Source organism: Rattus norvegicus, chromosome 11 (genome assembly GCF_021556685.1).
Source record: "Rattus norvegicus strain SHRSP/BbbUtx chromosome 11, alternate assembly SHRSP_T2T, whole genome shotgun sequence".
NCBI classification, from domain to species: domain Eukaryota; kingdom Metazoa; phylum Chordata; class Mammalia; order Rodentia; family Muridae; genus Rattus; species Rattus norvegicus.
The window spans coordinates 47,835,275-47,859,103 of NC_141544.1; the positions used below are offsets into that span (position 1 = coordinate 47,835,275).

General features: G+C 47.6%; 1 protein-coding gene across 2 annotated transcripts in view; it reads right to left on the minus strand.

Annotated features, from left to right (window-relative positions):
* Kcnj6 (potassium inwardly-rectifying channel, subfamily J, member 6) overlaps positions 1 to 23,829 on the minus strand; it is a 247,939-nt gene that overhangs the window by 169,074 nt on the left and 55,036 nt on the right. For both annotated transcript variants that reach the window (NM_001393803.2, NM_013192.4), the window contains 1 exon segment: positions 20,294 to 20,342. In NM_001393803.2, the coding sequence (NP_001380732.1) occupies positions 20,294 to 20,324 (31 nt within the window). In that variant the 5' untranslated portion in view covers positions 20,325 to 20,342.

Genomic DNA, 23,829 nt, shown 5'->3' on the forward strand with positions numbered 1-23,829 from the left:
ATGCTTCTAAACTTCAATTAATGAGCCATTTTTGCCCGCAGGAAGGGAAAGGGAAACCCACAGTACCAGATCATTTGAGGAGCAAACTGTGCTAAGGTGTCTGTCCTTGTAGAAGGGGGACTAGGGTGTGTCTGTCCCTCAGCCCAACATTGGTCTCCAGTCTGCCTGGCCCATCTGTTAATGGCTGGCATTTGAAACACCCACCGGTGTTACTTTGAGAACGCTCAGGCAAGGAACTCCATCCGACAACTCTGAAGGGCAGTGATTTTTCTAGTGATAGCGTAACTTCCCAGGGTTGCTGCTCCTTTCCAATAAGGAGCTGCTGGTAGCTGTGCGTGGTCATGTATGTTAGGGAGTCTGTCTTCTTGTCTTCCGGTTCATCTTCTCTGAGTTTTCACATTGTTGGTTCTTAGGATTCCCAATCAGAGTGAGAGGTAAGTTCTTAAAATGGCTAGGAGCTGGTTTATTTACTTAAAACAGAAACATCTGTGTGTTAAGAAAGCCAGGCCATCTAGAAGAAATTAACTAAATTCTCAGTAATATTTTCCCAGAAAACTCTAAGCGAATGCACACAGACAACATGGGTCAACAAGGCCACTCACGTTGGTGACTTCACAGGAACTAAACACTGCCTCTGTTGGAGGCGAAGGATCCAAGACGGCATCTGAATTAGAGAGGCCATGGTTGTGAATGAGAAGGAACCTGTTAGGTGCAGCCTGGGCCTTGAACACAGTGGCCCTCCTAAGATGCCAGGTGTCTCAGCCTGAGTCATGACCACTTCCCTGCAATGCCCTCTGGGACAAAGCATGAAGAAGCCATCTGTGCTGTGACATGACAGCTCCCAGTGTGTGACAACTGCCTCCTTCATGTGTTTGTCATATATGTGGAACTAAATCACATGACGGACGGACGGCTTCCTGCCAATCTCCAAATTTACACAGATCCTGGAATATCCTTAGTTCTTCGCTAGGGGAGTCTGCACTGAAGGTTTTCTCTGAGGTGGCCCTTCTAGATGCCCTTGCTTGCCTCCCCTTCCCCTGCCTACCTCATGGTGACTGCCTCCATCTTCTTATTCCTACTCTCAATCCTAATGAATCCTAGATTTTAAAGGGAAGCTTCTCCTTCCCTCTACACTGCATCTCCTCTCTCTCTCTCTCTCTCTCTCTCTCCCTCTCCCTCTCTCTCTCTCTCTCTCTCTCTCTCTCTCTCTCTCTCTCACACACACACACACACACACACACACAATTTTCTCTCTAATACCCTCCCTCCTACCTTATGCCCCAAACCTCATTCTCAATAGAACTATGTCAGCTCTTCTTTTCTTGGACTAATTGCTACAGCTTTATCATGTTCTATTGTTGTTAATACCACTTGCCAGAATTTATCCACATAAAGGCTGGGGTCTTAAAATGTCCTCCAAAGGCCCATGTGTAGAAAGCTTGGGAGGTGATAGACCCACCCATGAAGAACGGTGGAGCTTGGAGGAGGATCTGCATCACGGGGGTGTACACATACAGAGGACTGTGGGATCCTGGTCTCTTCATTTTGTGGCTAGGAGGTTAGTGGCTTTACTCTAGCACTGTCTCCTGCCATGACCTAGCACTCTGTCACAGGCTTCTTTAAAATTGGGAGCCGAAGTAAACCTCTCTTCTTCATAAGTTGGTTATCTCAGCCACTTCGTTATGGTAACAGAAGGGGTGGAGAAGGAGGAGAAGGAGGAAGAGGAAGAAGAAAGGAAGGAAGGAGGAGGAGGACAAGAAAAAGGAGGAGGAAGAGGAGAAGAAGAAGGAGAAGGAGAAGGAGAAGGAGAAGGAGGAGAAGGAGAAGGAGAAGGAGAAGAAGAAGAAGAAGAAGAAGAAGAAGAAGAAGAAGAAGAAGAAGAAGAAGAAGAAGAAGAAGAAGAAGAAGAAGAAGAAGAGGAGGAGGAAGAAGAGGAAGAAGAGGAAGAAGAAGAAGAAGAAGAAGAAGAAGAAGAAGAAGAAGAAGAAGAAGAAGAAGAAGAAGAAGAAGAAGAAGAAGAAGAAGAAGAAGAGATAAAAGCATGTGAATATGTCCCTGGACAGTAGCTAATTAGATAATTAGATGTTAGAAGGTCATTGAAGATGGGGCCTCCTTCATAATCACAGCTTGTAAAGCCAGGACCTGAAACTATAGGACACTAATTTCTGCTTAAACAACCAACCAACCAATCACCACCACCACCAACAACAACAAGAACAAAACCTGTCTCTGGCCTGAGTGGCTATGATATCCTGAACTGCCTGGAAGGTGTAAGGTGGTGGCCTGTTCTAAATGGGTCTCGCAAGCACTGAAGCAGTGCACAGCCCCCCAGGAAGCTTCAGAAGGCAGGTTGGCGAGTCCTCTCTCTGGCCATTGTCCACTCTCACTCCTCGAGAGCACACCCGCTTCAACTTGTAGTGAATCATACCCATTTTCTGGATGGCATGCTATGTCCCACCTGAATTCTTTTGACGGTGGTCAGAAGGACCAGGAAGCTAAGAGAAGATCACAGTCAGGTCCTAAGACATCCCCTTCCTACTGGGTGTACAACAACTCCATTGTAGAGTCACCTTGAACTCTGCAAGGTGGGGCTGTTCTCTGCAGGTGACCGTGGCACACCAGGACTCCCAAGTTCAAACTTCATTCTTCCCATTACCTTTGATGAAATTCTAATGTTCTCATTGATGCCACTCAGGTTGGGTAACATGATAATTGATTTCTCTTAGGTCTGGGGTCAAATGAGGAGAAGCTTCTGGAAAGGTATGTGGTGGCATTTCCTGGATAGACTAGTTTCATCTCATCCAGAGTGGATAGCACCTTCTGAAGGTGGCCCGGATACACAGAGGTTTGTGGAGAAAGCTGTTACTGGAGCCCGCTTGCCAGCAAGCACTTGGTGAGTGCCTCTGCTCTGCCATGACTGCCTCTGTCTCTGTTCCTGCCCTTGGAACCCAGCTTCTTCAGCCTTCATTGAGGCTGGTGCCTCTATTGACCTTCCCTAGCGCCCGATTGGGATTCCTGAGGCATCTGTGCCCATGGACCAGCAACTTCCACACTGTGAAGACAGCTGTTGTGGGATTACCCATATTGTGTCATGTGAGCCAATCTGATAAGGCTCCTTTTATTATCTATTCATTGTGTGGTTCAGTTCTTCCAGAGAAACTTACAGAAGTGCACAGTGGTCCCCATGGTCACGAGTTCCATCAAGTGAGGATTAGCAAATACACACACACACACACACACACACATACATATCCACACACACAAATTCTTCTTTGCTAAACAGGTGCAGACTCTTCCCCTTGTCACTGCTCTCTAAATGACAACCTGTCACAGCCAGTTCCATAGCAGGTACTTTAGGATAGGCAGGACAAGGCACCTAGAGGTGACTCAAAGCACCCATGAGGAGGTTTGCATACAGCACACCACTTGGTAGGAGAGACTTGATTATCTGAGGAGGTTTGGGTCCTGGAAATGATCCTCCACCCATGCAGGAGGATGGCTTTTACTCTAGTTCTATACACTTGATGATGGTGGATTCTCACAGGTGAGTCCTGACAGGCCACTCTGTGGGCTCAGGTCTATGTAGGCTCAGGTCTATGTAGGCTCAGCTCTATGTAGGCTCAGGTCTATGTAGGCTCAGGTCTATGTAGGCTCAGGTCTATGTAGGCTCAGCTCTATGTAGGCTCAGCTCTATGTAGGCTCAGGTCTATGTAGGCTCAGCTCTATGTAGGCTCCACTGAACTCTGTGCCTAGAGCTCTTCCAGGGGTTCTTCCGGGCAAGAGCAAGTGAAGCAGAAACCAATGCTTTGGTGCCATAGTCAGACTCAAGCCTTCTGCCTCCTCCTTAGAGGTCCTGCTTGGTCAGTTCATCCTGAAGCTACCCTGGGCCCATCATGACTCACGTCATTAGGATAAGGGAGACTCCTCCATTACTAAGGAAATTCCATCACCGAGTGCCTTTGTTTATCGGTGGCAGAGCCAGGGGACCATTCCAGATATGGCTGTATGCATGGTGTCACAGCTCACGAATGATTGACAAGCTTCTGACAGAAGCTCTTCTCCAGAATTAGGTACGTCACGGTCAAATTCTCGCCCTCTTTCTTTTCACGTTTGCTGTCAAATGTTACACCTTTCATCTGGCCACTTGTCTTGACGTCTGCCAAAGTACATCAAACAGCTGAGTCATGTGGGATCCCAAAACTGCAATTTTCATTATTTCATTCTTGAATTCCGCCTCTCCAAACCCTGGTTTCTATGTGGGAAATCGTTCCCTCAGCATGGACGTGACTACTGCTGACCTGCTTCTGTTTCTTTCCCCTTACTTGAAACCAATAATCGACTCACCCCAGGATCCTCTTCCCCGGCATGAGCAGAGGTTGAAGACCTCTGAGACCTCTAGTGCAGAGCTCTTTCATTTAGCAGACTGTGTATCTGAGGACAAAGCTCTGAGTACACCAGACCCCAGATGAACACTCATTTCTAGAAACCACGAATTAACGGGACAAGTGGGATTTTCTAAGGCACCTTTGTTTCATCATGTAGTCAGAGCAACAGAGAGGCCCTGACTGTGGTGACTCACAGTGAACAGTGAGCTGTTCAGCCGTCACTACCTCCTCACTTCCAAATGCTCTTCTCCCGCTTCAAAGGAAAATCCATTAATCGGTCACCCCACTTCAGAAGGTGCTGCTTATCAAATGGAATTTCTAGCAGTCATTTACTCTCCGAGACATGAACACCATTGTTATCTGAGCCCATGTGAGGTTACAGGGGAGAAACCACGCATAGGAAATGTTCTTGAACTTGCTCCTTAAATACCACTCACAACACTTCCCAGGAAAAGAGAGACAAATGCACCTTCAGACCGTCCACCTCCAGTTGGACCTATCTGGACATTGCCCATCTGAGTGGCGGTTGCAGAACAACCCCGAAGGACCAGGCGTGTAAGAAGTCTCTCACCATGTGGGATTTCACAGTATAGAATGTGCGGTACACAGTCATCCTCCTTGTTAATGGAGAATGTGGAATTGTCTGTGGCTACACCCAGGCAGATGTTTTCTTCCCATACTGCTAAAACCAGCCTCGGGATTCTGCAACGTGAGATATTTGTTTCACAAACCCCATCTAGCCCTCTCCTCCAGAAGTTTCTAAGTGACCACTGGCTATGGAGCTGTGTGGCAGATGACCTAACTAAAGGAACCCTGTAATTATGATCTCCTCAACATCAAGAGATTGCCAAATGGATGCTCAAGAGAGAGTGCTTGTTTTTGAATTAGTCGGTAGAGCCTGTGGCTTAGCCGGACTTATCAAAGTGGGGAAGGACCATCTTGTGGCAACTGGGATCGATTCTATTCTCTTTATGAGATTCTATTTTTCCTCAGTCCTGAGGAGAGGATGTACTGTCTAAAGTCAGAGTCAACTCATTGTGTGTGCATGGTATGTGTGTGTGTGTGTTTGTTAAAGTGTGTGTGGTATGTGCTATATGTGTGTAGTGTGTGTGTGTGTTGTGTGTACTATGTGTGCATGTGTGCATGTGTGCTTATTAAAGTGTGTATGGTATGTGTTATATGTGTATAGTATGTGTGGTGTGTATACTGTGTATACACGTGTGTGTGCTTTATTAAAGTATATGTGGTATGTGCTATATGCATATAGTGTGTGTGTAGTATATGTGTTGTATGTGCTGTGTGTGCATGTATATGTGTGTAGTGGTGGTAGGTGGTAGTGTGTATATTATGTATGTCTAGTGTGTGTGTGTGTGTGTGTAGTGTACAGTGTGCAGTGTATGGTATGTGTAGTATGTGATGTGTGTGTGTGTGTATGTGTGTGTGTGTGTGTGTGTTTACATAAAGTCAGATTTCAACTTTGGTTGTCTTCCCATTTCTTTCATTCTTTGAAATACAGTCTCTCTGAACCCAGAGCTTGATGAAAGGCTGGCTGGCCTGGAAGTCCTAGGGAATCCCTCTGTCCCCACCCCAGGGGTTATAGGCACGCCATTATGCTGACTTCTTTATGGGTACCAAGGCTCTGAACCTGAGTCCCAAGCTGTGTAGTAGGCACTTTGCTGACTGATCCATCTTTCTTAGCTCCCACTCAACCCACCTTTAATGGATTGTGCTTGCAAGACAGCACAAGTCATGTCAACAGGGTTGCTATAATAGAGGGCCCCTGAGCATGTACTCCTGCTGGTGAAATAGGACTTCCTAATCCTTCTGTCCCACAGAGCCACACTCAGCATCTCGCTACCATGAGAAAACACCATAGACGGGAGACCAGACCAGATCCATGGAGCAGTGGATCTCATAGAGGGGAGACTAGACCAGATGCCATGGAGCAGTGGATCTCATAGAGGGGAGACCAGACCAGATGCCATGGAGCAGTGGATCTCATAGAGGGGAGACCAGACCAGATGCAGTGGAGCAGTGGATCTCATAGAGGGGAGACCAGACCAGATGCCATGGAGCAGTGGATCTCATAGAGGGGAGACCAGACCAGATGCCATGGAGCAGTGGATCTCATAGAGGGGAGACCAGACCAGATGCCATGGAGCAGTGGATCTCATAGAGGGGAGACCAGACCAGATGCCATGGAGCAGTGGATCTCATAGAGGGGAGACCAGACCAGATGCCATGGAGCAGTGGATCTCATAGAGGGGAGACCAGACCAGATGCCATGGAGCAGTGGATCTCATAGAGGGGAGACCAGACCAGATGCAGTGGAGCAGTGGATCTCATAGAGGGGAGACCAGACCAGATGCCATGGAGCAGTGGATCTCATAGAGGGGAGACCAGACCAGATGCCATGGAGCAGTGGATCTCATAGAGGGGAGACCAGACCAGATGCCATGGAGCAGTGGATCTCATAGAGGGGAGACCAGACCAGATGTCATGGAGCAGTGGATCTCATAGAGGGGAGACCAGACCAGATGCCATGGAGCAGTGGATCTCATAGAGGGGAGACTAGACCAGATGCAGTGGAGCAGTGGATCTCATAGAGGGGAGACCAGACCAGATGCCATGGAGCAGTGGATCTCATAGAGGGGAGACCAGACCAGATGCCATGGAGCAGTGGATCTCATAGAGGGGAGACCAGACCAGATGCCATGGAGCAGTGGATCTCATAGAGGGGAGACCAGACCAGATGCCATGGAGCAGTGGATCTCATAGAGGGGAGACCAGACCAGATGCAGTGGAGCAGTGGATCTCATAGAGGGGAGACCAGACCAGATGCCATGGAGCAGTGGATCTCATAGAGGGGAGACCAGACCAGATGCCATGGAGCAGTGGATCTCATAGAGGGGAGACCAGACCAGATGCCATGGAGCAGTGGATCTCATAGAGGGGAGACCAGACCAGATGTCATGGAGCAGTGGATCTCATAGAGGGGAGACCAGACCAGATGCCATGGAGCAGTGGATCTCATAGAGGGGAGACTAGACCAGATGCAGTGGAGCAGTGGATCTCATAGAGGGGAGACCAGACCAGATGCCATGGAGCAGTGGATCTCATAGAGGGGAGACCAGACCAGATGCCATGGAGCAGTGGATCTCATAGAGGGGAGACCAGACCAGATGCCATGGAGCAGTGGATCTCATAGAGGGGAGACCAGACCAGATGCTATGGAGCACGTGGATATAGCACAGAAACCAGATGCCAGCCAAAAGCGGGCAGGAGCAACTATTCCAAAAGCAGAATTTAAGTCTAGACCTGTCACATAAGATGGAGGCATTCTTTAATGGTAAAGTTCAGATTATCAACACATAAAAAGCACCCAGAACCAGAGAGCCTGGATAGGTAAGCAACTGTGAACAGAAGAGACACAGATTCGGTAACTGGAGAGGGCCTCATTGCTCTGGGGTTTTTTCGGGCAATGGACTGATCCTCTGGGTTGAAAAATCAATACTAAACTACCAGGAACAAACCACACTCTAGACCTAATGGGCCAGATGGAGAAACAGAACATTCCATTCAAGCAGCAGAACATCCATTCTTCTAAAGTGTGCTAAACTTCCTCCAGATAGATCGTCGGCTGGGCCACACCGCAAATCTTAATAATTTACAGGCATTTCGATCACCTAAGATCTTTCCAGCCATAGCAGTTGAACACTAAGAAGGCTAACCAGTGGGGGAAATGGAAAATTCATGTGGAAACCAAACATCCTTGAGCAATAGGTGGATCAGAGAAGAAACCTAAAGGATATTTAAAAATGCCTCCACACGAGACGTTTTCTATGAAAAAAAATCATATCGAATCTCATGGGGGCCCAGCTGCTTCTGAGAGGAACAACACATGTGGCAATACATGTGTTCACCGACATAGAAGAAAGACCTCCTCAGCCAGACCTTCGGCCTCAGGGAACGGGAAAAAGAGAGGCAAACGGAGACCAAAGAACAAGAAAACAATCAAAATCAAACAAGGAAGCAGAAAGCATAGGACGGTAGGCAAGCAAAATGGGATCAGGCAGTAGTTTCTTGAAAAGATAAATAAGACAGAACAAACGTTAGCTCCCTTAAGAATGAAAGGAAGGAAGTCTCGGATAGAGCCCTAAAGGACCGAAGACACCAGAGTGCACCCTGAAGGACAGAGCTCAGGAGAGTGGGCAGTGACTGGGAACCAGAAGAAACCAGTGAGTTTCTATAAATCTGGGGCCTAATGAGATGACCCTGGGAGGTGGCGATCTTGAGATGGCCCCTATGAGGTAAGGGCAGAGAGTGCATGACCGAAAGACTCCCAGCAGAGAGAAGCTCTGGACCAAACAAACACGCCCACTGGCAAGTTTTACCAAACATTTAAGGAAAATGGAAAACTAATGTCCATCCTTTCTTAAACTCTCCCAAAAAGTTGAAGAGGAGAGAACACTTTCAAAAGAGTTTCTGTATTTTAAAAAATTTTATTTTTTTCAAAAAATAATGATCTTATTTTCTTTGATATCAGCAAATAGTGATTACTGTTTCTCTTCTTTAAGAATACTTTTACTCTTTGAGAATTTTTTATGCAATTTTTTATGCAGAAGTACAAGGGGAAGAAAGGTTGTTAGAGGCAGAGGCAGTGGGTGGCTACAGTTAAGTAGTGTTTTCTGGACACCACAGGGCAGTTGCTGGGTCCAGGATCCCTCCAGTCCCTCCTGGGATCCAGGGAATGCATGACACAGGGCAGGAGGTGATTCATGCTGAGTGGACAGGATTTCTGTGGCTTAGCTAGTCAGTAGAATACAAGTGCACTCAAGATGAAGCCACCCGTTAGTACCGAACACAACTGATTAGAGCGCCTACTGAAGTGCACACTGGTCAACAGTGGATTTTTTTAGCATGTTATATGAACTTCTGAAATTTCAGAACATGATTCTTGGGTCTTTAAGAGAGTCCACTGTAATGCAAATGGATGAGACTTGAACTGAATAAGCCTTCTTTCTAAGAATTTTGGGGGTGGGTTTTTGTGTGTGTGGGGGTGGGTGGGGGTCATAGGTCAATGCCAGTCTCTCTCCACCTTCTTGAGATGGAGTCTCTCGCTGAATGTGGAGCTTGCTGATTGAACTGCAGCCTCATCTCCACTCCTGACCTTGCTGGGAGGACAGGCGGCTGCTGCAGCATCTGGTTTTCTTATAATCATGCCCTTGTAATGTTAAGCAAACCATGGTCTAAGAGGCATAAGAAGACTGTTTGCCTTGAATGCTCTGTGTGGGACACTTGCTGTTGATTTTATGTGTTCAATTCCCTGCTTTTCACATCTAAACATATATTTAATATGTAACATTAGCCTTCAATGTATTGATTGGCTTATGCACACATGTACGTACACTCGATGTAACAACTTATTATATGTAGTTGTAGACATGAACAGAGGCACTGGTTTGAATGCACGTGCTGTTAGCTCTAACCTTGCTGGGCAGTTTTCTGAGATTCACATGCAGAAACTCAGAAAAGAGTGCCCGAGTGATTTACCTGCAGCCTCCTGGTACCACAGTCAGGCCACCTCCATGCCTCATGGAGGAACTCACTGTCAGAAGCGATTAACTGCCTAGAAACTTCTATGACTGCTGTTCTGGGCTGCTGAGCGGTCCTCAGAGTCAGCGTCTAAGCACCAAGATCCCATCCCCTGCACACTTGAGCCTGAGATTTAATACCTTCCAAGAAGAATAAAAGGAAGCAGAGCAGAAAGTCAGAAAGACGCACCAGAAGCACAGAGACCACGGTGCTTCTGCTCACCACCCTGCACCCAGCCTGCCTGTCCCAAAGGTGACACACTAGGAAGGCTGCATTCACTTGCCAGGCATCCCTTGCTTCCCCCAATCTGATACCCCTCAGTGTGGGAAGACTGTGTGATTCTCCCCACCTCCCCTGGGGTGAACTCAGGAAGCCCATAGGCTGCCTCAGAATAAGCATCTGTCAAAGACGAAGAGTCAGGTTGGGAAATTGGGGTGAAGTGAGGGGGTGTAAGGTGACAAGAGGGTAGTAGATTATTGACAAAAAGTTCCTTGAAGGGACTGGGAACCGCCAAGGCAGCCTAAGCTGGATAAAGAGACAGCTCTGGTTGTCTTTGGTTGCTGTACTCTGAGGTGTTCCAGTCATTAAAATGCAGTGTTCTTTGCTGCTCACCCTGGCCATCTGCTGCTCGCTCCCATCTCCAGAGCATCATGGGAGGCTCGGCTCCCTTGAACATGCCTTGCTTGTGGGTGGACTATTTCTCTGGTTGGCTGCGTGGGTATCCTGTGGCCTCACTCAGGACGGTGACTCTGGGTATTTTGGTCTTACTGACGCTTGTTCTCAGGTTCCCTTTCCACTCGCTGAAGGTGCTCAGGAAAGCTTGGTACCTCAGAGCCGCGCAGCCCTGCATCACCTCGGGAAAACTCTCTTTCTCCCTCTGTCTAGCTTGAAACCTGTTGTTCTCAGAGGCTGATTCGAGGAGGGGGATGGAGCTGTGGGAGGGAGGAGGGGAAGGATCCTGAGCTTGGCAGGAGGTGGGAGGGTGGAGCCGGCTCTCAGAGCCAGGTGGCAGCTTGTGGGAGGAGGGAGGGGCTAGACAGAGATGGGGTTGACAAGGGCGGGGCGAGGGGGAAAGCGAGTGAGTGGAGTTGTCGAGTGAGAGTCTAAAATGTGTTTAGTGTCTTCTTTGGGCTGCAGCAGAGGCGAGTGGGGGGAGGGTTTCTGGACGGCCTTGTGAGTGAGGGCCCTAGTTTTGGAGAGAGGTCCTTTGGTATTTGGGTTTGGAGTGGGACAAGGACCTTAAGTCACATTAGCTTAGAGGGAAGCCTGCAGAGCTTCAAGGGGGTCTTCTCTGGGGGCAGTGGCAGAGTCAGGAAAGGTCGAGAGCTTCTGGAAGTGGCGATCCAGAGCATGGTGGTCCAGTAGATGGCTCAGGCCACTGCCCCTTGATTGCCAAGCTAGGTGGTTACCTGTGACACATTGCTGCTTCGTCTGTGGTCACTCACTAAAGGATGAGAAGAATGAGCTAGGATGAAGGTCCCCGAGATCCTGAGTGACCGGGTAGATCCGGAGTGAAATGCCCTGTGGAGGCTTTGACCATGACATTGGTGTCTCCAGAGCAGGGCATGATGGGAGCAGAGGAGGAAAGCAGGAGAAGACCTGGATCTCCCTGTGCTGGGTTTTGCCATGAGCAATGGCTTGGAAAAACAAACAAGTAAGGACAAGGATTATTCCGAAAGTCAATAGGCAGGTCCTGAAATTGCTGTTTGTGGAAGAATGCCACTCACCCCAGCTTCCGGGACAGAATGAGAAACCAGCTCTGGAGACAGCCTCCTCTGCCACCCCCTCGCCTGCGCTGTGTCTGCCAGGCCCAGAGGCTGTGTGGCTTCTATTTCTCCTCTGAGTCTCAGGTCTATCAGGGTAAGATAGAAATCTTCATGGCTCAGTCTTCTCCAAGTCAGGTGACTGAGCAGAGGGAGACCAGGTTTGGGCCATACTGGCCCTCTCTGAATTAATTATGGAATCAGGAGAGCCTGAGAGGAATCGGTGTGACTACCAATGGAGCTTGTGGGCTTGGGAAGAGCGTGGGAGTCAGGAACAAATTCTGTCTAGTGTGAAAGGAAAAATGGGGCCAGCTGCCCCTGCCCCCTCCCCTGCTGTACCCTACCCACCCCTGTGTTCAACTCCCTCCCCTCCCCTCCCACCCTTCCTGCTTCAGTGTTGACCTGACTTTTAGCCTTTTAGCCAGGAGTGACTGTGTCCCCTTCCCCACACCCTTCCCCACACTCTCCCCCACCCCCCACCTCATACCCCCACCCCACCCCCATGCAAGTATAGTGGTATCTGGAGACTTCAGCTCTCACATCTATGAGGAGGGTACGACTGGCACCTAGTGGGTTAAAAGTCAAGGATGCTGCTTAACAGCCTGCCTTGGGCAGGATCATACTGACCTCAAATGCCAATGGTGCCCAAGTTGAGAAATCCCAAGACTATTTTTATTTTTGTTTATATTTTTAGTATCAGAGAAATACTGTGGGGAGGAGGGGTCAGAGAGTGATGTTTTCACCTACTCAGATATGTGTTAGAAGACGAGGGTCACCATGATCTCAAAGATCCAAAAGGAAAGGGCTTTGGCTTGAGAAAACAAGTCTCCCATTGACTCCTATTTGATTGAAGACCACATGCTTTTCTATACCTTCAAGAATCTCAGGCATGTGCTTGTTGATTTTGTTGCTTTGTACATCTCATGTGTTTCTAGCAGTGGCAGTTCTTGCGCATGTGTAGAATGTAGATAGAATGTAGGTGTCAGTGTGTGCATGTGTAGAACGTGGACACATGTGTATGCATGCATGTGCAAGTATGTGCATGTGTGCATGTATGTGCATGTCTGTATGCATAAGTGTGTGTGCATGCATATGCATGTATGTGCATGTGTGTGCATGCATAGAATGTAGACACCTGTGTATACACATGTGCACATGTATAGAATGTAGCCACTGTGTATACATATGTGTGTTTGTGTATGCATGTGTGTGCATGTGTATGAATGTGTAGAATGTGGACACCTGTGTGTGCATGTGTGTGCACATTCATCAGTCACCATCTATCTTGTTTTATGAGGCAGGGTGTCTCTTTGGAATCTGAGGCTCACTATTAGGTTCTAGAGAGCTGGAAATACAAGCACGTTCCGATGCTTCCTGCTTTTTAATATGTTTTATGGCAATCCAGCACAGGTTCTCTACGTGTGCAGCAAGCACTTTACCAACTGAGCCACTTCCCCAGCCCAGACGGTCACAGGCCTAGCAAGGAGAAGATAATAGTCTCTCAGATTGCAAACAGGTGAAAGGCTGCCATCCCAGCTCTGCTTAAAGGTGAAATTGAAAGGTTGCTCTCCTGTGATCTTCGGGCACCAACAGTGTGTCTCTTGTGGCTCTATGGTGGCTCCTCCATAGCATCTATTTTACAGTTGTCATTGCTGGTGGGGACAACAGGAGCTGTGTGGGTGATAGGAAACCAGCATGGACAGCAAAGGGATAGGGGTTACTGCTCAGTCATGGGCAGAAACCACCATGAAGCAGCACCTCCAGGACCTTGTCTCAGTTTGTAACAAGCTTCATGGTAATGGGAAGGCCACTTGTATCAGTGGCCAGCAAATCAATGCCTGCAGAAAGACCCTGCCCTGTGGGGTCTCAGTTCCCTACACCCCCTCATAAGCCCCCCTTTCAGTGTTTGTTTCCGTTTTGGTATGATAAGGCACTAGAGACCCCAAATGCCACAGTTGGAGCAAAAGCTGTGCTATCTAGCTACCCCTGTGGGTGGAGGTTTCTGAGTCCTGGGGTCAGGGAGACAGTGTTCTAATGACCTGGTGGTTAGTACTATGAAAAGAACAGAGTATTCAGGATGGTTAAGCTCAAGTCCAGGTGCATTTTAGATGATACGGTAGCTCTCTGGGCATGAGCCTAAGAAGTTCCAGGATTTAGAATTGAGCTTGGGGGTGGGGTAACCAAGTGGATCTGGTATAGCATGCCTTGTCTGTTGAACCCTGGAACCATTTTTTGTTATAGCAGCAACAGGAAGCCTTCTGCTGGTACACACATTTCTGCTCATCGCACACCAGATCTTCTGTACACACATCTTCTGTTGGGAGCGATGCTCTTGAAACCTTCCATTATTGATGTTAATATTATGGTTAGAGTTAAGTATGACGGGGTTCATGGAAAATCCCCAGCCAGCTGCAGAAGACTAATACAAATCTGGTGGTCAGGATGAATAATGATATGATAAAGTTGTGACCTTGCTGAGAAATACATCTGACGTCAAGATGCCCAATGTGATGACCTGTCACCTTTCTGAGAAACCAACATCCTGCTGACTAATAGATATGACAAACCTGTGACCTTTCTGACGTCCTGTTGACATCAGCTGACCACTCGAATATTGTGTCCTTGGCCTGCGTAAATGTTTCCCATTTCCCCCCTCTCTCTATTACCCCTGTTATGGTATAAATTCAGCCTTGAGAAAAAAAATAAATTGTCACCTTGATCAAACTCTTGTCTTGGCGTCCTTCTTGGCATCTCTTGTCCCCCATTCTGCACCCTCTTCTTTCACGTTTTTCTGACTGACTGACAAAAGCAACTCTAGGCCAGTGATGTGCCTACAATTGTACAGACCCCAGATCTAATGCCTTAAAATTCTGACCCACTTGACCAGCTTCTTACAGTCGTCTTCCTGCTGCCTACAACTTCCATCCCTCCCAGCTCCGCTTCCGCTAGGCCCTTGCCTAAGTCCAAGAAGCCACCTCTCCAAGTGCATCCCTGCCTACAGTCATTCCTGATGGCCACCACCTCCTCTACTGCACATTAGACACGTCCTTGGGTGGCACAAAGTCTCCCAGCTTGTCTACTCTCCAGGCTTAGAGCTGCTTTTCTCTACCTTTGTCCAACCTGCTGCTTCTACCCATAATGCCTTTGTAGGATGATTCTAAAACAAGAACCCCTTCAAAACCTTAAGTCCCACCCCTCCTATTACCCACAGGAAGATTCCCAGCCATCCTACGATCCACCTTACAATCTGTGTTCAGTGCTTGGCTTCCTCTGAGCTGCTCTTCTATCTCGGACTTCTCACACCTCACCGTTTGTCCTATGCTGGACACTCACACGGTAACCAGCAGCTTGCTGGAAGCCTGCTCGCCCTTTAGCTGATCTTCAGATCTAGGAGCACCCTGGGATCCCAGGGAAGAGCCTTGCCAGCCTGGGACTGCCACCTGGGTTGACCTGTCGGGTTACATTGTAACACATGTTCCCAGAACCTTAGGTGTTAGCTCCCTAAAGGCTGCCCGTGGTGCAGGGAATTTCGTGCTTTAACACAATGCCAGAGTTACGCCAGCTGCTCCTTGAAGGATACATGATTAAAAAGCACTTTGCTTTAATAGAGCTAATTTAACGTGCGGTGATTGTAATCGGTTCCATCTCCTTATTTCATTTGACAGGAGGAACATTCAAATTTGAGCTGCCTTTGAGCTGGCTCTTTTAATCAGGGTAGGAATTCCCTCTACTTAAGTCCATGGATCTCCAAGTGCCTTCTAGGGCGGGGCCTGGGCTCTGGAGGTTGCTTCTGTCTCCCTGGCTGCAAGTGGGCAGTTTCTGAAGCCAGAGACTAAGGCTGCAAGCTGCTTTTTTTTCTGCAGGGTGCCAAGCGATTCTTCCTTTTCTCAGAGTCTTTGTTATGATTGTGATGCCCAGGTGGGGTACACACGATGGCTGTGAGGACTACGAGGGGCACAGGCTGGGGAAGGAAAGGTTTGAGGTACGTGTGCCTGAGGGAGGAGGGCAAGTGAGGCCAGAGGCAGCAGGTCAACTGCAGGGCTGTCACGGTCAACATGGGGAGAACAGAACTGTACCTGCTGAAGCAGCAATGCCCTGTAAACGTGTTTCAGTTTGGGGGAAGGAGGCAAGAGCATAGTCTAAGGACACTAGCAGGGGCTGCATGGGGGCTTCATGCAGCTGGAAGAGTCACCCAACCTGTTTCACCCTTGTGACCCCATCCCCATAGCAATCCGTACCATAGACGGGCCCATATGTTGGGGCTTCCCAACACATTCCTATGAGCCCCCAAGTGGGACCCAGGAGAAACACCAGCAGGCAGTGACCATGAAGCCATCTACCAGGACATTTATGAAAGAACAGCCCACACAGGACACAGGTGCTGATAGTCCTTCTGAAGACCATTGGATGTTTGCACAGCCCCATACCTCCAGCTTGTCATCACGGGCCCTTGATCTGAGAGCTCACGTCAGGACTTGGCCTCTGCGCGTCACCTCTGATGATGGCACAGTTTGAGTCTTTGGGTGTCTATTTATAGACAGCATTTAACACCACTGGGCTCTGCCTTTCAGGCCAAGCTCACTGAATGGATGGGGAATAAAGTCCTGGGTACCTGAAGGGCAAGCTCAGAGTAACTTCTTCCACTGTGAGATTGATGCATGCTCTTTTTTATTTTTTTTAAATATTTTTTTATTTTGTGCAGATAAGGGTTTTGCCAGCATGTGTATCTGTGTACCCTGTGAGTGCCGGGTGCCTGTGGAGGCCCAGAAAAGGAACGGGATCCTCAGGGACTGGAATTACTGATGGCTGTGAACGGCAGTGTGGGTGCTGGGAATTGAACCTGGGTCCTCTAGAAGAGGATCTTAGAGTGATCTTAGTCACCACTGACTCATCTCTCCAGCCTCTCTCTACTCTCTCTACTCTCTCTACTCTCTTTGAATAGGGATTCCAGTGGAGTAAGTGGGGAAACAGCCATTTCATAGATACAAATGGAGATTACAGTTTCAAAGGCTGTTTAAAAAGTAGCCTTTGAATGCATCCCGCACACAGGCAACGCGCCTCCGTGGGAGAGGAAGTGCCTAGCCTTGCAGAGACTTGCAGTGCCAGGGTGAGGGTTGGGGGATACACAGATGGCCCCCACCTGCTCAGAGGAGAAGGGGAGAGAGGATGGGGAAGGATTGAGGGAGAGGGTGACCAGGAGGGGACCGTGAGTGGGATATAAAATGAGTAAAAAAAATTAAATTTAAAATTTAAAAAGGAAATGTATAAAATAAGACAAAAAGTAGCCTTTGGGAAGTTGCAGGTAGGCAGCCAGGTATGGTGTGTGTGCTGTGCTGCCTTTCAGACTCCCCCGCCGCTGTTCTTGACCTCCCCCCTTTACTTCTTGTTTCTATGATTCAGTCTTTCTTCTGAGCTCTATAGTGTGAAATCCCTGTGTTTTTGCTTCTCTATTTCTTCACATCATTTTTTCCTTCGTCCTGCTTTTATTTTCTTTCCTCTGTCTCCTCACTTCAAAAGCAACACATCAATATTTTAAATATTCTATTCGCTAAACATAGGTGCTTTTTGTCGGACATCTTGGAATCTATTGATAGTTTAACTTCTCAGGGCTGAGTTTTTTAAGGTTGGTGGTGTGGGGTGTGAAGGAGGCTCACGTCGCTGCGTCTTCGACCGAACTTAGCTATGCAGGAGTGTGAGAAGCCTCGCCATTAGTCCAGCAGAGACGTCTGGTAAGCAGATGGTTCTGCTCGGCGGTTGTTGGGTGAAGCGTTCACTGGCTCTGAACCTGTGTCAGAGTGCAGTGCCCAGGGCATCTGTGGTTCTGTTCATGTCCCTGTCTCCGGTGGTCACAGATGCAATGTTCCCATTCATTTTATGGAAGTAACTGGTCATTCTTTCCTCATTTTCCCCATTCAAACCTCCTGTCATAAAGATCGCGCTTCTGTCTCCTTACCAGTCTTTTTTTTTTTTTTGCAGAGTCAATATCCAGTGGTACATCTCACGATTCATGGATCTAATTTTAATATCACGCTTCTTTGTGAACCCACTATTCTATTTCACGGAATCTGAGGTTCACAGCGTGTCTGGCATGTTTCCTACACCTGTCTCCAAGGACAGAGAACGGCCACGTCTGGGTGGCTTATACACTCTTTCCTTAAACCTTACATTCCCTTGCACGCTAGACATAGCTGTGGTTTCCCCTACGACACAGCAATTCAGAATGGCCGTCCCCGTTCTCCTCTCCAGAATTCAGAATCTGATGTTTTTCTGAGGCAGGGGATCCACAGTTATAAAAATAGGAGACAAATCTGAAACTTGGCACCAACCCTAGGACAGCCAAGAGAGGATCCTGTATCTGACACAGCAGGAGAATTGAAACACTGGGATGGTAGTGACCTGGACCGTGCAGTCCTTCACAACTCATTAGGAGATTTAAAACAGTCTTAGCTGTACGGGAGAGTAAGTTTCTCACAGGCTCTGTAAGGAAGGTCTAGCCTCGCAACCATGTTTCACACTCTCTGGCTGAATTCACTCACGCACTGGAGACAGAATTCAAATTTGCGGGCTAAGTTCTAAGCTGTGACTCGTTTTAGCTCAGAGGAACTGTGGAGTGGGTCCCAGGGGCTCCTGTCTATAGTCCAAGCACTCATGGGACTGAGGGTCAGGTGGAACAACCTCTGTGAGTTACAGGGCATCCTGGGCTATATAGAGTAAGAGAGAGATGAAGAACAAAGAAACAAAGGAGAAATGAAAAACAGGAGGGAGGAGCGTAAGGAGGACGGTGATGATGAAAATGAAGATGATGGTGACGGTGATTTACAATGTAAATTCAAGCTTAGCTTTAGGACTGTGGATACTGAAGGAGTGGCCACTGGTCACAGTCCCTCTCTGTGTTTGTAACACACTGTGAAAACTACTTTGTTTCATGGTGATCTGACAGGAGCACAGGCTGCACGGCTTTGAGAGGTAGAGCACTGTGGGGCAGTTGGGGAGGGGGCGGTGCAGGGAGCGACACAGAAATGAAGAAGGGAAGAATCCAGGGAGGCTCGTGCCTCTTCTGCTCCCGATCACACAATCCATGGTTACGTGACGACATTGGGTTAGACGTATTTGAACTCCTACGGAAGTTCAGGGTCACAAGCAACAATAAAGAGACTTTTATGGCGTCTCATCTAGGAATGGAAGGTATTGAGCGTTAAGGTTTTTTTTGACTATGCTGCAGGGAGCGAGTGGAGTCCTGGGTGATTATGTGTTGTAGACATCAGTACCACCCTGTCAAGGACCAAAGCCTCAGCCCATGGGAAGAGGCACAGCTTTTCCTGTATAGAGCTCGGAGGGACAGCAAAGCCCTCCTGTGATCTGAGTGTCAATGCTCATAGTGTGCAGAAAATGTCCACCTTAGCCTCTTCCCACTGTGCTTACAGCGTAAAGACAGCAGAGATGAACTAAAGCCTCATCCTCGTTCTGCTACATGCAGGAGTCCTGCTTTCCTGTTAACCATATATGAGGAGTGTGTGTGTGGAGCTTCTGGGGCACGGTGGCTTCTCTGTCAGAGTGAGCAGAACCCACTCATACTCAGCTTTGCCATGTCCACCTTCCCATACCTGGTGAGGGTCTCAGGTCCCAAGCCAAGCAAGGACGAGACACTGTCATAGAGGGATACTCAACTCAGCAGTCACACCATCAAAGGAATAAAAGCCCGACCACTGTCCCTCTGGAACCCTCTGAATGGAAGCTGTTACCACGAGCAATGTACATTTTCAAAAGAAACGGCAGTTGGCTTATCTCCTCTCTCCAGGGTCTTTAATATTTAAATGTCAACAGAGGAAATTGCACTTGTCCTCTGTGGAGTGAGCTGTTGTAATTATTTTCCCTTCTTTCCTAAAGATGCTTTGTGGGTTCCATTCATTCAGCTTAAGAGCTTAGGGCATTATACCACAGATCTATTCAGAATGGAAACCACCCGCAAGCTACTTACACAACATGGACGCTTCCTTTGTTTGTTAGAAAGCTCTGGATGATACCAGATTGGTTTAACCATGACTCAGGGAAACTGAATGATACCCAATCAGTTTAATCATGACTCAGGGAAACTCTGGATGATGCCACATTGGTTTAACCCTGACTCAGGGAAACTGAATGATACCTGATCGCTTTAACCATGACTCAGCATTCCTTTCTCTTTTTATACGGTCTAGCCCATGATATAGGTACACATAAAACTTCATTGAACTTGAGTAACATCTCTGACAAGTCAGGCTAAAATTATCATGGATTCCCAACTCCAAAAGCAGTAACAAAAAACAAATCCATTTACTTTCATGCTCGGGCATTTTTAGTCTGGAAACTTGATCCTAACCAAGTTGAATTTTGAGTATTGCATAAAGCAACTCTGATAGAGTGCCATACACTAAGGCACACAGACCTTTGCTTTCCCCAGGAATGAAAAATAAGCATAAAGTAGCCAGTCACAATAGGATTTGGTCCTAGTCTGCTACTGTATTTCTCCATTCAAAACCAAAAATAAGTAGTAAATATCAAGGTACTCACTCATGGATTCAGTTAACTTGGCCATTGTCATTTCTTCTTTGTGCTTTTCCTGGGGGGGTGGGGTGAGAAGAAAAGACAATTATATACAATGTGTCTTAGACATGAATAGATGCAACAAGCCAGATGCAGCCACCTCTCTTGCTTTCCTTTTCTTAGGTCAGTTATATTGCAACACTGTTACCAGAGAGTCATGGAAAGGAGGCTTTTTAGGGCATTAAAAACCTCCCCATTGCTCTTGGCAGTGAGCGTCTGCCACACTGATCTTGGATATATATAATTGGTGACGCACGACCAGTTTTCCAAACCTCTTTGACACTGGAGTTTTGACATCCATATGCCAAATTTTTGTTCTTTACTTCCCCTCAGAATCCTTTTTTTTTCTCTTCCGGTATTTTTAGAGCTGATATTTTCATAGTCATTTAGTTTCCAAAGGACTAGATAGATTTTATACATTTTCCTTTGTTTTACTTTTTCCGTTTCCTCCGTTCTGTTTCCTCGGCTGTTTTCTGAAAGTCATTGTGTTTGTTTGATGGTTCTCTAACCTTATCTATTTTGAGCTGAAAACATTTTGTTTCAACCAGATATAGGTTATAACCCACTGAGTCCTAGAGTCAAGCTGATCCGTCCAGAGATGGACTCTGTCCTAATTAAAAATAAGTCTTTGGGGCTGTTGAGAATTACAGCCCCTTCCCGGAGATGCTCTCTCCTATTTCTTCAAATGACTTTGGGTTTCCTTTACTTCTTCGGTTCCTAACATCAGCAGTAAGTAAACACCAAGTGATGTTGATTTCAGTCCTCTGTTGATGTGTCTGTCTGGTTCTGCGGCTAGGACACTTTCACCAGGCTACTGTAATCCATGCTTGGACATAGTCACAGGAGCAGAAGTGAACGTGTTCTAGCTCTTATCAACAGGTGTGGATGGATGGGTATGTATGCAAATTGGAGTATGTATATGGGCGTGTGTGTGTGTGTGTGTGTGTATGGTTATGTGTGTGTATGAGTATGTGTGTATGGGCATGTGTGTGTGTATGTGGATATGTGTGTATATGGGCATGTGCATGTATATGGGCATGTGTGTGTGTATGGCCATGTGTATATATTGGAATGTGTGTTTATATGGGCATGCATGTGTGTGGATTGATGTGTGTGTGTGGGAAGGATGGGTATGTGTGTGTGTGGATAGGCTTGTGTATGTGTATGGGCATATGTGTGTGTATGAGCGTGTGTGTGTGTGTGTGTGTGTGTGTGTGTGTGTGTGTGTGTGTGTGTAAGTATGTACCCTGCTGGGCATGTAAAAGTTGGGAGAGAACCTCAAGTGGAAGCCCTTACTTCATTTGAGACAGTCTCTCTGTCACTCACTGTGGCATCCCAGGTGAACTGGCCGATGGGCCTCTCAGATTCTCCTGACTTCACCCTCATCCTTCCTTAGGAATGCTGGGATTACTGTCTGACTTCACCCTCATCCTTCCTTAGGAATGCTGGGATTACTGACTGACTTCGCCCTCATCCTTCCTTAGGAATGCTGGGATTACTGTTTGACTTTACCCATTGGGCCATTTTCCTAGCCCTCTAGCCCCACATTTGTATCTATGCCTATTTACTGACATGAAAAACAGTCTTATAAATATCAGCACCACGTACCTGATGCTTTTAGCCAACAAGCCTTGAACATCAGGCACACATTTTCCCACACCAGTAAAAGACTACACCATTATTTAGTGATGATGTGACTTTCATCCTGGGGTGGGGTTGGGGGCAGAAAATGTCCATTTAATTTATTTATAGGGATGCCTTCCTTCCCCATATCATTTCTTCACCTGTGGTTTGCTGTTTATAAAGTATTATGACAAGCAGTGCCTCTTGCTCCATTACCCATGTGAGGCGGGATCTACTGGTACACAAGGCTGCCCTTTCCCTCCCATGCTTGCACATGATTTCCACACTTCACCCTTCAGCTCTGACAAAATGACTGGGGTAACGAGGGGCCTTGCTATCTCATAGCCATTGTTTGCTTATAAACTGTGGACTCTTGGCCTATGCTACCACTTCTGTTAGCTCCACTGCCATCGACATTTGTGTTCTTAGAGACAGGGTGGCATTTCTGTCCCCATGGCCAGCCTTGTAGGATACTGAGCATATCACAACAGCTTGGCTGACACCCGAGATGCATCCTGCTCGCTCAGGTGTCTCAGCAGTCAGCAAAACCATTATTCACCCTTACTACAGCACCCTTCCCACTCTCTGAAAGGTGCGCTTGATTGAGTGGCAACAGGATTCTCGAGTCACACAGCCTGTATTTATAAAAGTGAGGGCAAACACTGCCTTTTGTTTAAGACACCTAGACCATCATAGTTTAGCTAGGGACACCAGGAAATAACTCGTCGAGTGTCCTGGGGCACACACTAGTGCAGTGGCCGAGAGGATGACACTAGTTCAGATCATGCATACTCAGTGTGCAACCTGAGAGTTTCGGGGAGCAGTGGTCCTGAGCAGGCTGTGACAGTGCAGGCCGGGAGTCAGGAAGTTCCAACCACGGCCTGTAGGAACCTCCAGCCATCGAGGTTTGGCTTCACTTCACTGCTTTGGCATCTGACCCCCACTTGCTGTATTCTTATTCTTGACTTTTCCCTCTTTTATGTTCTGGCCCCATCCCTCAGACCACTGTTCCCTTCTGCCTGACCCAGAGGGGAGACCCCAACATGGCACAGTGCATTGGCTGGTTTTATGCCAACCTGATACAAGTTAGAGTCTTCAGGGATGAAGGCATGTGGGAGGGCCCAGCTCACTGTAGGCAGTGCTGTCCCTGAGCTGGTGGTCATGGGTGCAATCAGAAAGTAGGCTGAGCAAGCTGTGAGGAGACATCCGGTAAGCAGTCCTCCCCCATGGCCTCCACATCAGCTCCTACCCTGAGCTCCTGCCATTACGTTTCTGGGCAATGGGCTCCGAGCTGTAAGATGAAATAAACCCTGTCTTCCTCACGTTGCTTTTGATTTCATTTATTAATATTAATATTAATGTTATTATTTTCACAGCAATAGAAACCCTAGTTAAAACACATAGACATGCAGATTCTCAGATTCCAGGCACTCTGTTCTTAAGTGTTCTCTTCAGGTTGATCTGTCTTCTGGTGCGTGACTGCCTCTCTTCTCACTACAAGGCTGCCTGCCATGTTTTGGACTCTTGGTCTTACTGATGGGTGGTCCTTGGAGCTCTCTTTTAATTCCAATGTGGTGGATGTCTCCGTCTAAGAGATCCTGGATCTCAATGGTATCGTCATTTCCCCTCTCGTCCGTAGTGGAAGGGAAGCTCTGACATTGGGAGAGGAGGGGTCTGTAAAAATCCTAAGCTTAGCCCTCTCCAACTGACTCATCCATAGCATAGCGTACAGTGGGAATCTCGACATATGTTTTGGGGTAAGTAGTTTAGTCACTCCGCTCTGCATGTCTTTAAACTCCTTATGGCCTTCCCTCGTTATCAGAAAGTTGATGTTTGCAATTATATGGCATGTGGACCCAATACAGCATGTACACTCCATT